At 38.1% G+C, this 16,856-nt stretch overlaps 1 protein-coding gene across 2 annotated transcripts; it reads right to left on the bottom strand.

Moving 5' to 3' along the window:
- Positions 1 to 1,240: 1,240 nt before the first annotated feature.
- Positions 1,241 to 16,402, bottom strand: GOLGA7 (golgin A7). 2 transcript variants are annotated; one of them, XM_016195628.2, is made up of 6 exons: positions 16,394 to 16,402; positions 15,994 to 16,126; positions 11,131 to 11,283; positions 5,786 to 5,887; positions 4,717 to 4,779; positions 1,241 to 2,634 (listed from the first exon to the last, which is right to left on the bottom strand). In XM_016195628.2, the coding sequence occupies exons 2-5, from the start codon at positions 16,102 to 16,104 to the stop codon at positions 4,732 to 4,734; spliced, it is 414 nt and encodes a 137-aa protein (XP_016051114.1). In that variant the 5' UTR covers positions 16,105 to 16,126; positions 16,394 to 16,402; the 3' UTR covers positions 1,241 to 2,634; positions 4,717 to 4,731. The 2 variants fall into 2 exon arrangements, with proteins under 2 accessions (XP_016051114.1, XP_016051115.1); XM_016195629.2 differs by lacking the exon at positions 16,394 to 16,402 and having other exon boundaries at positions 4,717 to 4,784; positions 15,994 to 16,183.
- Between the last annotated feature and the right edge of the window lie 454 nt (positions 16,403 to 16,856).

The following is a 16,856-nucleotide window of genomic DNA, read 5'->3' as shown; positions in this document are numbered from 1 at the left end:
GAAGCAACCTCTGCTCTTCTGGAATTTACTGTCTCCACTGTTGGGATGGGGAGGAGAGAAGCATGGCAAGTGGAAAGGAGGATAAGTATCTAAATGAAATACAGCACTAATACTCAGAATTTCTTTATATGAAATCAAAACAAATAAAACAAGAAACAAGACATATTACACTTGAGAAACTATGACCTGAGCTTAGGCTAGGAGCCAGGGCCAAGTGGAATATGGGAGTAACTTAATTTGAGTCTAATGATCTCTTTTTTATAATTTTATTTTTTAAATTTTCACCCATGGATATTTTTTTCCATTGCTTTTCGGGGGGGGGGGGGAGGGAGGGAGGGAAGAACATTGATGTGAAAGAGACACATCAATTGGTTGGCTTCTACACTTGAGCCGGGGACTGAGCCTGCCACAGAGGTACATGCCCTTGACTGGAATCAAACCCAGGACCCTTCAGTCTGCAGGAGGATGCTCTAACCACTGAGCAACAGGCTAGGGCTAATGACCTCTTTTTGACTACTGGCTGACATGAGTATTATTTACTATTGATTTGAGTAGGAAGAGAAGCTGAAAAATCTTACAAAGAAAAACATCTCACAAAAGAAAAAGATTATGGATAAAATTATATTTTATAAACTGTTAATCTCTACAAATGCACTTCATTTTAAAAAGGAAGTGATCAGATTATCCAAGAAAGTAACAATAACTGTGATACTTTTTTCCTAATAAAACATCCCAATCTCTTATTTTTTAGTCCCTACTAGTAAAAAATGCATTCAACTATTTATTTAGCTAACATATCAACTCTTATGCGATAAAGCATGTAAAAAACTGAAAAGAGTGACAAACTATATAAATGTTAAGATGTCTTTTTTATTTTTAATTTATTTTTTTAATCCTCACCTGAGGATGTTTTTTCCATTGTTTTTCAGAGAGAGTGGAAGGGGGGGGGAGAGAGACATCGATGTAAAAGAGACACATCGATCGATTACCTCCTGCACAGGCCCTGACTGGGGCCAGGGATCGAGCCTGCAACCAAGGTATGAGCCCTTGTCTGGAATTGAATCCAGGACCCTTCAGTCAGAAGGCCAATGCTCTAACCACTGAGCCTAACTGGCTAGGGCAAGATGTCTTTTTAAAATACAAAGCTATACTGTACCAGTGATTCCAGTACTAGAGTATTGTCTATCTGCCATATCATTCATCACATTACCAAATCACAGCAAACATGACACAGAGACAATTTGCTTAAGAAAAGTTTTACTAATATGTTAGTATTTCAGCAAAGTTATTGCAATGGGTTTAAAAGGCAGACAAACACATTATTATAGCCTATAAAGTAACAAAGGTGTTTTATACAATTAAAATATTACACAGACCTATGGGATTTATTGAATAACTAACAGACCCATAAAAGAAATTAAACCTGAAAGATTAAACCCAGTATTAGCACCTACAATATCTCAGAAAGTAAAAGTTGTTACTGTTTCATTCTCTCCTAGTATATTAAACTCTCTCAAATATGGTGCTTTCAAACCTCAAAGATGAATGAAAGATGTTACGAAGCCTGATACTAAAAACATACAACCAAAAGAACTAGAAATATTGACTCAGACTTGAGAGTTTTAGTTGGAAATCACTTAACTTACTGTACTTGAACCAATCATAAGATTTCTGTGCAATGAATACTGTATATGAGGAAAGTCTATGAGTCACAAGGTTTTCCAGTAGGGATAGTTAAAAATTAGCAATATACAGTATTATTCCTATCAAATTTTTTCTCATAAGTTATATTTATAACAAAACTATAATTAAAATATTATTACACTTGCTTATTACACTTTCAGGGACACAGCAGGCGCATTTGTGTGTCTGATGGTTTAGCATCCACTGTATTGTGCTTACTTATGAGGAACAAGCAACACACACCGCATCTTCCCAACAGTCAAGGGAATGCAATGACAACAAATTCTCCAAAGAAAAATACTGGAAATTGTATTAAATACTGCTTTATTAGAAATAATTGCTATAATAAAACAAAGGACATAATTTTTCCAATGAACTTCAGTTTGAGAAACTTAACAGCGGAAATAGATCTTTAAGATTGAGTAATGGCAAAACTGATATTCTTTGAAATCTGGGAGATGCATTAGCAACACCACAGACAGCCTACCCTATACTAAAATCCTGAAGAAAAGCATTTCATTAATTTGGGGGAATAAGACTAAATAAACACTGGCTAAGACATGACTTTGACGTCTATAGCCACCCGGGAACCTGGCCCAAGGAATGACGAGAACCATTGGTACTGGTGGCAGATAAGAAATAAACTTTGTGTTGGGCTGACCAACTGCATATTTCATTGATGGCTTTGAATAAAAAAAGTGAAATGCTTCATTGTGTTTTCTCAGAAACTAATGAAAAGGTTACAGAGTCCTACACAATTTGGAGACACAAAGTGGATGCTGAGCGACTAGAGGTCACTCCAGGTGTGGAATTTTAGAAAGTTAGTCCTTGGAGTAAATGGCACCGTGGCTCTGGCAGCAGATACAAAGGAATGACGCTCTGGAGAGGAGGTAGGGGACGCTCTGCAATCGGCCAGTGGAGAGATGAGGGTCCCAGCTAGAGCTAGGATCTCTAATCAGAGGGAAAAAGTAAAGGTTTTAGTAAAGGATGCTAAAAAGAACCTCTAAAACATCTCTTACATCAACTGACTCAAGTGCCTAATATGTGGGCTATCTAACACCCGAATCTGTACTATGTACTTAAGTGAGTACAAGACTCAATAGTGTAGAAAGCCAGGCCCTGTATATTTTGATCTTTGGCCAATCAAGTCATGAGAGGTAGTATAGCACAGGGTTAAGTGGCAAATCTGGGGCCAGGCTGCCTCGATTGCTACTTACTAGTTTTTAACCTTGGACAGGTAATTTAAGTTCTTTGTGTGGGAGTTTCCTCATCTGAAAATGTGGGATAACAGTATCTACCTTGTAGGGTTGTTGTGATGATTAAAATCAAGTACTTACAAATAGTGCAGAAACATAGTAAGTACCAATAAATATTAGCTATTTTTATTATCATGAATTTATTGTGATAGGATGATTTGTCCCATTTTTTAAAATAAAGATAATCTTAATCCAAAGAAAGAAAACACCATTAGTATACTTAATAATAAAGATATTTTAAAAATTCAACTTAAAAAGAATAAAATATTGTTTAAAGATCTCTTTTTAAATAAAGGCCATCTCCATGATTTGAGTACTTTTTGTTAAATCATTAATTTAACTCCCATATAATGCTTTAACCTGTAGACACCTTGTAGACTTAAGAAAAATGGTAGAACTGAATTAATTATAGTTTTTCCCCTCCTCCAAAGCTTCAGCCTACACTGAATCCTGTGCCTGAGGAACACATAGCTCTAAAAACTAAATTGTGCTGAACAAAAATATTTGCATTCATGAAACTATCCAGAAGTTCCTAATGTAAATCTTACCCATTGCAAAATTTTACAGTTGTTTGAATATTGATAGATTAGTCTCTGGTGTGTAATTGCTCAAAACCCCACACCACTTCAGAAAAACATTATATTTAGCAATAATAGCTGCAAAATGAGTCATGACAAATGCACTGTGCCAAGTCAACGCAGCTGCAATTGATAAAACAAACTTATTCCAATGGCACGTAACAAAAACCACACATAAGGTTCTTGACTGCTCGTTTGAGAAATATCAGTTTGGAAAGTGTTCATGAGAAAGTGTAAGGACAACACTAAGTGTTCCAAAACAAAGCCAATCAGTGTGACTTTGAGAATACCATTTAATCTATTTGTACCTTGGTTTGTGCATCTGTATAATGGGGAAATATTTGGCAGAATTCTTGTGAGAATTAGAAATAACATTTCTTTAATATCTGGCACATAGGAGGTATGCTCAAAATGGTAGGATTATCATTGCCTTGGGAAGGAATATGTTTGCTTTGGTAGATTCTATCTCTGTGCTGCCTGTTAATTAGTGATAGATACCTGTAAATAAAGTTAATTAGGAAAGCAGAGCAGCAGAACGCTATCTGTAGAAAGAGTAAATGACTGAAATTGGCATAAACAGTGTAGTACAATTTTCCATCACTTAGACGACTATGCTAATGTACTGTGGCTTCTACATGATTTTGCCTATAGATTTCTATTAGTATCACCTAATCTGTTTCTCACTTACTCAAGGTCATTTTATGGATATTAAGAACATAAACATTCTAAACAAAATAATTAAATTTATGGTTCTACCCATTAGAGGCAAGGTTTCTTTTATGGGGCTATGAAATACTCTCCCTACTCCACTCTGAAATGTTTATTTGGTTTTTAAAACCAGTCATCATATAGGCAGGGAAATCTCTGAACTGATTCTTATATGCAAAACCTAACTATTTAAATGCCTAGAATAGTTTGAAATATTAAAATAAAACATGATTACCTCCCCCACCCCCCAAAAAACCCCAAACCCCGAAAACCGAAGTAACAAAAAAACTAGTTTGAAAACAATATTGGGGGTAAAAATCAGGATTAAATTCTGTATCACCAAACAGAGCTTGGGTTAAATACACATCTTAAGTATCAAACCAATATAGAAAACATACCAAGATATAACAATTTATTTACCATGCAGGGAAGAATATTTATGCATCCTACAAAATTACAAAAACCACATATAAATCATATTTCATATTTACCTTTAATTCTGTGGTTTATCTTCCACTGCTCATTCCTCTGTCTTCATAAATGGTAATTTCAATCTAAACAGCATGGCTGTTAAGAAAACACACTATAGAATATAACATATAAAAGGGGACAACGGCAAGATGATATGTATGGTCTGCACAGACTTTTCTTCAATTTACTTTGCTTATTTTTAAATTATGAAAAATTTCTATTTAAATTAAATATGATGCTTTCTCCACCTTGCTGAAAAATCTAAGAAATGTAGGTCCTTCCCAAAACATTGATTATTTATTGAGGAAAAAAATCTAAAAAGAATGCTTTATTTCAGCGCTAGGACTTTTTTAACAGAGAATCCATGGAGGTAATAAATTCAGGGATTCAAAATACGCTAAAATTATATGCAAGCTTTTTCTTGGGAGAGGGTTCATGACCTCTAAAAGTTTAAGAATCATTGCTGTAGAGTATAATAAAACTGCCGAAATTATTATCAGCAGGAAGGCCTGGGATTATCTGACCTAGATTTTTTTTTTTTTAATTTATTTTATCCATTACTCCAGTTATCAAGCTATATTAGTTTTTTGCAATTTTATTTACCAAATTCACTTAGTGATTTTCAAAGCTTACTGCCTCTACAAATATGCACAGTATGTCAAAGGTAATGAAATTATACATCTGGCAGCTGCAACTGATTTCAACTAGTCAGATGAACCCATGGAACTGCAATTCATTTGGATGACAAGTCTCACCACACATTATGAGTTTATGCATTTCAAAGGAGCTTTAGGTTCAGAGTTTCTGCAGCTGAAATGTATTACTCATACCACCCCCATTATTACTACAAGATGCCCTCAGAACCACCAAGAAAGACAGTAACCAGAATACTAAACACTCCAGAGACCTGCACAAGGCAAAGGACAGACATGCTTTAAGAAAAAGTGCTGGAGGTAGGAGGCTTATGGTAGGTATGCAATTCACAAAGACAATTCAGGAGTTAAATTCTCCTTAGCCGATGCCAAATAGTACCATCAACATTTTCTTTTTATACATATTTAGATCTTCTGATCTGGACTAAAAAGATACAACTCGAAGTCCTCTCTCAATGGGATCTGTCAGGAGGAGGCCCTGGGGAGCATATATCTTCTCATTCTGTTCTTGAATGTATTTGGAGACTTTCCTCAGAACCTGACAGAAAGAAATACCACAGCTTTTTACAAACTTCATCATATTTCCCTTTAAGTTATCAGCTGGATCTCAAAATCTTCAGGCAGTGGAATTAGTTTTCAAAGCAAGTCATAGATATTCATATGGAGGGCTGTAACTCTGATTACTTGGCTCATACCAGTTGCATACAACATATAGCACAGTATGATGGACTCTTCAAGTCACAAATATCTTCAACGCAGTGTTAGAAATGCATACAGAAGCATGAGACTCAATCCCACTCCTTCCCTCCTAGGCACCTCAATCCTGGATGCAGAGAAATAGACGATTATATACACAATGGCTAGGTATGCTTTTCCCTTTCCCTACTCAGAAAGTGCTGTTCATGTGACATCTTCTAATATCAAGGGTGCTTCTTGGCTTCCTCCTTTAACACTTAAGAACTGCTTCTTCCTTGTATGTTTTCATCAATTGTAGGTAATGATACAAAGTTGGCCTATAACAAAAGGTAGCCTAGCTAGTTTAAAACTGAACATTTTATTGCCTTTGTGAAGCACGTGGGCGTTAGCTGCCGTGGAGTTTCTGATGACTACAAGTGTCTTATATCATTTCTATGTCTGCATGTAGTGCTACTCTGTAGTTGCTCCTGTGTCCTAGACGGAAGCCTCAATTTATAAGTTTAGTATTAAGGTTGTAAAAGTCAAAGCAAATGTAGACAAAAGCCAGATAGGATACAAAGGAACTTCTGGAAATTGCCAAATCTCCTGCTTTAATAAGGGCAATTCTGAGACAGATAAGCTAGAAGAAAATAAATCTTAATAGCTATATACAAAATCAAAGAGTTACATGTTTTATTTCAGATTCAAAGCCATCAGAACCTTTTCCTGGCTCTAACGTTCAAAGAGGCTTTGATCCGGTTCTTTAATTACTAAATATTTTCTTAAATTCACACTATCAGCCTATGATAAAGTCACAGATAAATGTGATCACAACTTAAAGGGAAAAAAAAACTGTATGAAAATAAAGTTGGAAATTAAGAAATGATTTAAGAGTGGGTCTATAATGTACCAGGCCAAACAAATAACTTAGGATGCTACGATTTAGGTACTTTAGTATAAACTGATTTAGAATTTAAAACTCTATGTGGTTTGTATAACAAATTTTCTTATTGCAGGGAAATAACTGAAATAGTTTATTCAGGTTATGTATTTGGAAATAATACATCTAATGTTTTATGCTTTTTTAAAAAAGAGCATGACAGTATTAAAAGAGCAACCTTATGCAGTAAATTAAAAATACTATTTCTAAAGAAAGGGTTTTTTCCTCACCTAATTACCTTAAGTAATACATATACCATTCTCTTATTTTTAATTCTCAAAGAATCTGAGCAGTGCTTGGTCTTTATGGACAAAAAACAAGTCTTAGGCACTACCTCTCTATCAGAGTTTGTCAATCATTCTAAAACAATGAATAGAAGGAAGTAGCCCCTAAAGGTACTCAACTCAGGACTCTCAAGCTTCTCTCCGATTTCCCTCTCAGCTCACCTGCCAGAACTGGAAATTGGAGATTCAGTCTCCCCTCTCCGAGGTCCATTAATACTAAGAGGACACTCAGAAAAATGCTTGCATGGCTGGTTTCAAAGAAAGGATTCCTTCAGAACAGCTTTCCTCCCTGTCTCCTTGGGCACAGGTTACTAGCAAAGAAACAGCATTCCTTTACTTGATTCAAGCTCAATTTTGTTGTGCAGGTTTTTATCTAAACTTTAATAACACTCATGTGCACTTGGGTATCAGTTTAGAAAGAAAAGGTTTTTTCTGGTAAAAGCTCCAAATCCTCTTATACTATTTTGGTGAAGGCAGCACTGTCCTAAACAAGACGCTTTTAAACTCTTAAGTCTCTTTAGCAATAGGAAAGAATTCATATGACTAAACTCATACTGCATCCCAGACAGGACAAAGTCCATTCTCATCCCCAAGAAACCTTATGTTGATATTTTACTCATACTTTATATCTGTTACCTTCAAACCCCAACAATCCCCAATTTGTATATTTACAAAGCTAAATGCAATCAAACCTCAGAAAAGACTATTATCCTCCAGAAGAATATTAAACTGGAGAAAGCCTCCTAGATCCTTGAGAAAAAATATCCTAAGTGAGGCTAAGTGAGAACACCAGGATCATAGCCATTTTCAGAAAATATCTAAGTTCCTTCTAACTGTGTTCCTTTCATAGATTACAGCACATAGGCAGAAGGGATGTTTTATAATTGATGAACAAGGCAGACAGCTACTGAGGGAACCTCTACAATCCCATTTGTTCCCTAATTATAATGGGCAGCAACAATAGAGAAATAACACTGAAGTCTTTATTTTCATTTTAAACCAATAAAAAGCACATTATAGGAAAAAAATGCATGATTGTTCTAGTGAGTTTTAAAAGGCCTATTTACAATTTCAAAAAATTTAACCCACATGACAAAATGTAAGCACTATTACATTTGGCTTACTGTTTGTAAATAAGAAATTTTAGTGTTTAAAACAATAAAGACTAAATTACTCAATCCTGTCCTTTCATAAAGTAGAAAATAATAGCACAAAAATTCCTAAGGGACAAACTAGAGAGAGGGAGAGGGTAGTTGTTCTTATACTTTTACCATTTTATCAAAAATACAAATACACATTTAAAAAGTTTTCTTTTAAATTATAGGTACATTATATCTTAATTATGACCATTCTAGTATTCACTTTCCATGATCTAGTTATTCATGTCCAGTTTCTAAAATAGAATCACTTATTTATCTATTTTTAATTGACTTTAGAGAGGGAGAGAGAGAAACATTGATGTGAGAGAGATACATCGATCGGTTGCCTCCCATATGCACCCCACCTGGGGACTGAACCCACAACTTACGTTTTGTGCCCTAACTGGGAATCAAACCCATGACCTTCTGGTGCACAGGATGATGCTCCAACCAACTGAGCCACACGTTAAAATTTTGGTTTCTTGACTAATTTTATTTGGTCTTACTCTCCCCTTCTACATTCAGCTCTTCCAGTCTTGGTTCTATTACCAACATATCCCTTGAATTTGTTTACCCCCTTCCATTTCTACTGCTCTGTTCCTTGTCCAAGCTATCATCGTCTCTTGCCTGGACTTCTACAGAGCATCTTAACTGTTTTCCCTACTTTTATAACTTTTTATCACAGAGCAAAGAGATCTCTTTGTAATGAAAATCTGATCATATCCCTCTCCTGTTGTTTAAAACCTTTGAGTAGCCTTCCCCTGTACTGAAGATAAAAGCTAAACTTCTTTCCATGGACTACCCACTCCTGCATGATACAGCTCCTCCTTACCTCTCCAAATTCATCTCTAGCCATTTTTCCCCCACTCCCTTCCATCAACAACGACCTTCTGTCAGTTCCCAGGACTCAGGGAGCTCTCTGGGCCTTTGCACAGAGTACTGACCCCTCTGCCTGAATGACTCCAGACTTTTCATCCTTCATGTAGCAACTTAAATGTTACCTCTTCTGAGTCCTTTTCTGACCACACAATCTAAATTAGGTCTCTCCTATTATTTTCTATCACAGGAGAGTTTGTTTTCTTTAAAGCACTTATCACAATTTATAATTTTGTTGGTTCTATTTCCCTAGTATCAGTTGTTACCACTAAATTACAAACTGCACAAGGTCAGCAACCATGTTTGCCTTATTCAGTTATATCCCCCGCATACAGGTTAGCAAATTGGCTTTCAATAAATACTTATTGGATGAACTAATCCCTTCCCCTTCACTCAGCAAATGTATTATTAAAGAGAAGCTGCTATAACAAAACAGACTGAAAGCTGGCACTAATCCTTTATAACTTCTAATTTTGAATGTTAAACAGTAATCAAAGTTAACTGCTTCTCTGTATGATATCTAGAAGGATATAAACCACTAATTTATTATTTAAATATACCCTTTTTGTAACACTAGCTCAAAATATTTTAGCTGCAACTGTATCTGCTTTCTGCTGCGAGGAGTACAAGACAATCACAGGAACATTTCTATAGGTGGGGTATAATATAGACATCAGAATTTAATGATATATTAGGGACTTACTGTGATTAACTTAAATACATCTTTTAACACACATTCAGTGAGTGCCTAATATACCCAAGGTATGGTGTGAGGCATGAAGAGGGAAACAAAGTGGTGAAGGCATTGTACTTGACCTCAAGAAAAATACATACCCGATGGCAAATAAGAATGTAAACTTCTGCATTCCAAAGTAGAGTGATAAGTGCCAGAAAACAGATACAAATAAAATGTTGAGGGGGGCAATGGCCAGTATAGCTCAGTTGGTTGGAACACTGACCCGTACACTGGGTGTGGGTTCGATTCCCGGTCTGGGCGCTTGCCTAGGTTGGGGATTCGTCCCCAGTGGGGCGTGTGGAAGAGGCAACCAATTGATGTTTCTCTTTCTCTCTCCCTTTCTCGCTTTAAAATCAATAAACACATCCTCAGGTGAGGATTAAAAATAAATAAATAAATAAGAAGAGTTTAAAAAAAATGTTGTGGGGATACCAAGGAGAGAAAGACTATGATTAGAAGAGTAAGGAAAAGTTAGATTAAAGTGGGACATAAGGGACTGGGGAGACTTGAACATGGAAAGAATGGCACTCTAGGTGGAGGAAAACCTTAGAGGGTATGTTTGGTGGCCAGTGAGTAATTGAATTTGGTTGAAAGAAAGTGAAGACAGAGTGGGAGATTGACCTGGAAAGGTAAGCTGGAGCTTAAGTTTGAGAAGGGGCTTGAACCTTAGTCAGTGGCAATAAATGGAAAGCCAGGGAACGTCTCTGACTTAGCAGGAGTGGTAGGGTTAATAACGCTATGTCTTTATGAAAACAGCAGCAGACAGGTTGGAAAGGTAAAAGAAAAGAAGAAATAAGACTCATCAGGAGACTATTTCAATGTCTAGAAAAGAGATAATAGGGCATAATTAGGAAATCATACAAAGTTAACAAATAGGAAAATGGAAGATATTTCAGTTTCTGACAACTGATAAATCTCTTTTTTCTTCATTACCCCACCTAACGATGGTACTATAAAAGACAGGGTGCTACTAAACAAAACAGGAAGGAGTGAGGTTTGACTTTTGGACATCTAAGTTGAGAAGCCAGCAACTCTGGACCTAGCAGGCAGTTGGAAAGAGAAGACAAGAACTCGGGTGGAAAGATAGAATTTAGGGTGGAAATTTGGGGAAATAAGTCAAGGTAGCCTTACCTTCTCATAATGGGTTTCCATGCATAAGAAGATGGTGTATGCTGTTAAACAAGCCAAACAGCCTTCAAGATATGACTGACCCCCAAGCTTCTCTGCTTCTGCATAAAGGTTATTTAGAGTTCGAACTGTTTCTTCAAACTGCTGCCTATCAATCTGTACAGGAAAGAATTTAAAAGTAAGTTTTGGGAAAAAAGATTAGCTACTCACTATTGCTGGCTATCACTAATTTATTTTGCTGTTTTGTCAACAAAACATTCAACAAATGTCAACATTCTTATCTAATAACTGGCAAACAATTTTAGGTGATTATATCTGGCCCTAAGTTACTGAAACTGATTAGTGTTTAATTTTATCTCTATTTTGAACAATGGATGTCTTCGAGTCTCAATATGGTATATTTTAATTCTCTATAGTGAATTTCAAGTAAATTATACAGTTCTTTGATCTTTCAATTCACTTATATTCACATTTACTGAGCACCTACCATTACATATTATGACGGGCCTTAAAGAAAGATGAATAAGATAGCCTCAGTCCTCAAGGAGTTTACAGTCACATGAACAGAATATGTAGACATAAAAAGGCAATAAATTGACAGAGTACTATAATAGAGGCATACATAAAGTATGCTGGAGACCTTCCCTTGATCTGAAAAGAGCAGGTAATCTTAAATTGAGTACCTAAACACAGGCATTTACTAGGCAAAAAGGGAAGGACATTTTAAGCAAAAGGATCAAAGGGCACAAGTTCTGTTTTCTGTTTACTCAGCATCCCATCAATTTTAAAGTAACTATTTGGTACTAAAAGCTCACCATGAACAGAGCAAAATCTCAAACTACCGCACAACTCCTCACACAAAGTCATTCTTATGGCTTCTTTCTACTCAGGGACACCATCCTTGTACATTTACACCAATACTACTATTGTCATTCACTTTCCACTCCAATCATCTGCTTTTACTTTCTTCTTCCAATGTCACTTTATTTTCTTCTAATAGCACTCTATAGATTTTAAATCTCAATTACTTTACCCTAGGACTTTAAAGGGGCGTTAGTAGAGTATTTCATCCAATACTATCATCTTGGTAACGAAGCACAATTAATCTGTCCTTACTTTAGGCCTTCTCTATTTCCCTTATTCCTAAAACTAATAACTACTTACATATGAATTCTCTTTTATGAAATCTATATATAAAAGACTCAGAAAAAAGTTAAAGAACCTCAATATAGTTTGAGACAAAATATTCCCAAGAACAAAATTTTTTAAAGTATAAAACAACTTATAATCATCACCCTTAAGCTATTAAAATTGTTTAGGTTAGGGGCAGCTGTAATCATTGTTTTGTCTTTTATGTGGCAAACAATTTTAGGTGATTATATCTGGACCTAAGTTACTGAAACTGATTAGTGTTTAATTTTAACTGGGAGATACAATGAGCCAATAGCATGAAAAAGTTCAGTGTAAACTTTAAAGTGGTGGTGGTTCTACCTGTTTTTCAAAAGGACCTACTTGTAATTTCCCAGAATATTAGAGTTCCTGATGAGGGTTGGGTGGGTGGAAATGGTACTGAGAGCCAGGGCAGTGTTCCTTCGCTGAGCCACCATTTGAAGGTGTGGTTTGTCAAGAATGGTCATGTGCATTTGGAACCTATGTCAGAGTTCTCATTTCCTGAAAACAGACTTAGGAGAACAGCTCAGTAAACAAATATTAAAGGTAAACTGTAACCTTCACCTAATTATGCCTAAATTAATGCCTTCAGTTTGTCCATCAGTAAATCCGCAAAAGTCTAAATAATTTCAAACACTCACTTTTGATTTACCTACAATGTTATAATCTGATAAAGAAAGTTCTTTGAATTATTTACATTTCTTTGGACACAGTATGATTCAAAACCACGGGATCCAAAACAAACATTTCTTTCAGATCAGAATCACTGATCACACACACTAAGTTATTCCAAGACTGCAATGCTTTTGTAGGATGGAGACAAACCACAGATCATTAAAACAAAACAAAATAAAAAACCAAAAAACTAAAGTGAAGGATTTAAAAAAAAAAAAAAAGGTTAAGAAAAAGAAATAAAGGTAAAAACAAGTCAAGAATTTCTTTGGAAGGTTATTTTAAAGAAGGGGAAAAATGTCAAAACCATGGTGGACAGCAGTAAAGGCAAAGAACATATTTAACATGCAAGGATCAACAGACAGGTGTGGGCTTCCACCTCCCTTTAGAGACTATGAACAGCTGTCAGTGTTCTCCCCTAGTTACTTAGACATTGATATGAAGCTGTATCAAAATTTGGAGATATGTGAAGTTGGGACCAAATACAAATTTGGATCAATAAACATTGAAAGTCACAATGGAAATAGGGATCAGGCTCATTTTCCCAGAATTTTTGTTTCTTGAATTATGTGCTATGTGATAGAAAGCATGAGACTGAAGCTTAAAGCAATCACAAGTCAAAGGTAATTTCTACTCATCAGATGTAGAGACATATTTTTTAAAGGTATATAGGGGAACAAATGCCTCAATTATAGTTCACTCATTTCTCTTCTACCCAGAGCAAGGGTGCCTAAGATGTCTGTATTTTGGGTAAAGTGAGAATAAAGCTTCCTTTAAAGAACTGTCCTGGCAACAAAGCACGTAGGCATCAAAGTATTACATTCGAATAGGCAATGGAGAAAGTAAACTTGTTAACAGACAGAACTTGTCCTCACTCCCAAATTAAAGGGCACAAATGTGTGTGTGTTTAATGCTGTAAAGTAATACAAAACACTTGTGCATTAGTTTCTTCCTCTATTAAGTTGCCAAGTGTGATGTTCTCACAAAAGGAAAATCAGCCTCAGTGGCAGAGCAATCAGCACAATGTCTAGGGATGGTTGAGAAACAAAGAGAGAAACCTTTCAATTTTCCATCAAACAAGCAAGGAAAATTTAAACCTGTAATTTAAATTTAATCTCAACACAGAAAAAAAAAAAAAAATCAAAGCTTTCCCAAACAGTTTAAAGTATAAGCTAGTGTTCTAAACCAAACATTTAAAAAGAAAAAAAAAAAATCAAAGGCACAATTGAACAGCACCATGTAACATTCCATATAGCACTCAGAATCACAAGCAGTTCTGGGCTATATGCAGTCAAAGCAGTAAATGGATTCCAGAATTTAGAAACATCAATTTCCTGTAAGAAACAGTGGAATACTGTGACTATATTGTGATTCTGTATTCCAACTATAAAATAAAGATTCTACCACACACAGTGGAAGAATAATGTCTGATTATGCATATATATATATTTGGCTCAACTGTGAGTTCAAAGTTTGACAAAGGAATCTTGTAACATCCAAATAAATGTGGTGGAAAAAAAAAGTTTACATTCTGATTTGGAAGTACATAAATAGTATAAGTCAGAGTTTCCAAAACAGCTTAAAAATAAAACATTTGATCCATTTCACGTAAGTCCTAACATGTAAAACACACTAACTGTAATGTTAAATTCTTTTAAAAAAACATTCAGTAGCTTTAGCCAGTAGGCAACTGGCTCAATTTCTACCTTTTCAAACCACTGTGGAAATGTCCACCTAGTGTCATGCTGAGTTAACTCATAACATAGTGACAACAAACTGCAGCATTCATATGGCATTTCACAAAACAAGCTAATCTACAAAACATTTTTATGAGACATGTGTGATCTTTAATTTGCATTTAAAGAAACATACTTGGGCCACTAACCTGCCCAAGGTTATAAATCAAGCGGAAGGACACTATACTTGATCACTGTTGATTTTCCAACCCTGGCAATCAGGTAGAACCACCTACCTTGCTACAAGTTGGTTTTAAATGACTGCTACACATTTCTCTAGTACAGACTCATCTACGCCCACTTATTCCATGACCAGCATTTCTTAGCCCCACACCCACAGCATGCCTAATCAGTTCTCAATCCCTCACCCTTCTTGTCAAAGAGGAAAGCCACAAAACTTGCTCCCATCTAACCAGAAATTGACTTCTGAACAGTAAACAGATGTAAGGTAACATGGCTCAAGACCAAAAGAGTTTCTTTTTGGGTGGGTGAACAGAGGTGGGCACAAAAGAACACACATTCAGATGGCTTACTTTATCGAACCTTTAAAATAAGATACAATAATTTTTAAATTATTTTTATTTTGCTAAGTCTGGAGAAAGGGGCAACACCCCATTCTTGCATTTCTGTATGCAGAGTTGCCCAAAGGACCTATGTCCTGATGACAATTTTGATATGCAAGCCAACACAACACAGGTGGCTCCCAGTGATAATTGGCAGTGGCAAGTTCAAGGCCTTGTTTTTAATATTTCCCTGTCCAGGCCCATCTAGTACTCTATGTTTTTCAGGTTCCAAGAAGGCCTGTCTGCACTGCCTGGCACAGCACTTAATACCTTCTGCCTAACAGTGCGGCCAGCACAGTGGCCACAAACGCCAGTCACGAGGATGATGATTCCTCTTGCGTGGCGAGATAGGACTAATAGCTCACAACATGTTGAGTTAGGTGGCCTGGAGCCTCAGGAATTAGTTCCTCGTCCCTGTTGTCAATAACCCGGGGTGGGGGTGGTGGACGGCAGGGGAAGACGACGGCAGGGTAGATTCCCGGCGCTGGGCGTCAGAGTTCCACAAGGTCATCACACCCGGGGGCTTGGCCTTATTCCTCCTCCAAACACCAGGTCTCGCTTAAGGGCCCTCTTCATACTCCTGTGGCCAACGCCCCTCCTCTGACTGCCCCTACCCAGAGCCGAGAGCACTTCGCGGCCCGACTTTCAGCCCACACCCCCTCCCTCCCCTAGGCAGTCTCCCCGTCCCCCGCCCCAGAGAGGGTGCGGGGAGCCAGGCTGCGTACCCGGTTCTCCAGCTCCGCGGGGAACTTGGTCTGGAACTGGCAGCGTGTGCCACTGCTGTAGTCTCGCTGAATGAACACCTTTCCGAACACCGGCGCCTGCTGCGGCCTCATGGCGAGGACAAGACAGGCCGCGCTGCGGGTTCGGGGGACATCAACCACGGGTCAGATCCCCGGCCTGGACCCAAGACTCCAGCCCGCCAGCCCCTCAGACCCATCTACCGCCCAGTGCAGCCCAAGGCCTCCCCCGCCCCGTTCCCCTTCACCCATGCTGTCACTGCGGGCCTCCGGCTACCGCCCCTGCTCAGGCCCCGCGCCCCCCACAGCCCGGTTCGGCCCGGCGAACACGAACCCGCCTCCTCCGCCCTCCAGCTGCTGTCGCGCCGCGTGCGCGGTCACTTACGAGCTGCCGCAAAAAGCCTCTTTCTCCGCCCCTCCGCTCGGCCTCCTACCGCAAGTCTAGGACCCACCCTCTTCCCCGGCCGTAAAGCGACTCTGCTGAGGCTGCGCGCTGCGGCGCCCGGCTCCGCACCGTGGGCGGGGCCGGGCCGACTCCGCTTCCCGCCCCGCCCCGCCCCGCCCCGAGGAGCCTATCCGGAAGGAAAAGGCGGGGCGGGGCTCGAGGGCGGGGCTGACCGGGCTGGGAACGGCTGCGCCGGCTGGAGCCGACTCTGCTTTGCAGGGATTTGAGGCTCGGGATTTCCCTGTGGCGTCATTTCCCTGCTGATCGCGGCGAGGTAATTTCTGAGCACTGATTGTCAGGGGTTACTTTTACTATTGATTGAATGTCACAGCTTATATGTGGGACACCACCCAACTTTATACAAAATAAATTGGTGACACAAACTGAGAAATAGAAAGCCGGC

This window comes from Miniopterus natalensis, chromosome 2, assembly GCF_054644295.1.
Source record: "Miniopterus natalensis isolate mMinNat1 chromosome 2, mMinNat1.hap1, whole genome shotgun sequence".
Lineage (NCBI taxonomy): Eukaryota > Metazoa > Chordata > Mammalia > Chiroptera > Miniopteridae > Miniopterus > Miniopterus natalensis.
This window is presented reverse-complemented; position numbering and strand designations above follow the sequence as displayed.

What these genes read in the sequence shown, in the direction of transcription:
- GOLGA7 (XM_016195628.2), bottom strand. Translation starts at nt 16,104, where the DNA reads ATGAGGCCGCAGCAGGCGCCGGTGTTCGGAAAGGTGTTCATTCAGCGA. An exon ending in CCGCGGAGCTGGAGAACCGG is followed by an intron (nt 11,284 to 15,993) that starts GTACGCAGCCTG and finishes TTTCCTGTACAG; the next exon opens with ATTGATAGGCAGCAGTTTGA. An exon ending in TGGAAACCCATTATGAGAAG is followed by an intron (nt 5,888 to 11,130) that starts GTAAGGCTACCT and finishes TCTTTCTGTCAG; the next exon opens with GTTCTGAGGAAAGTCTCCAA.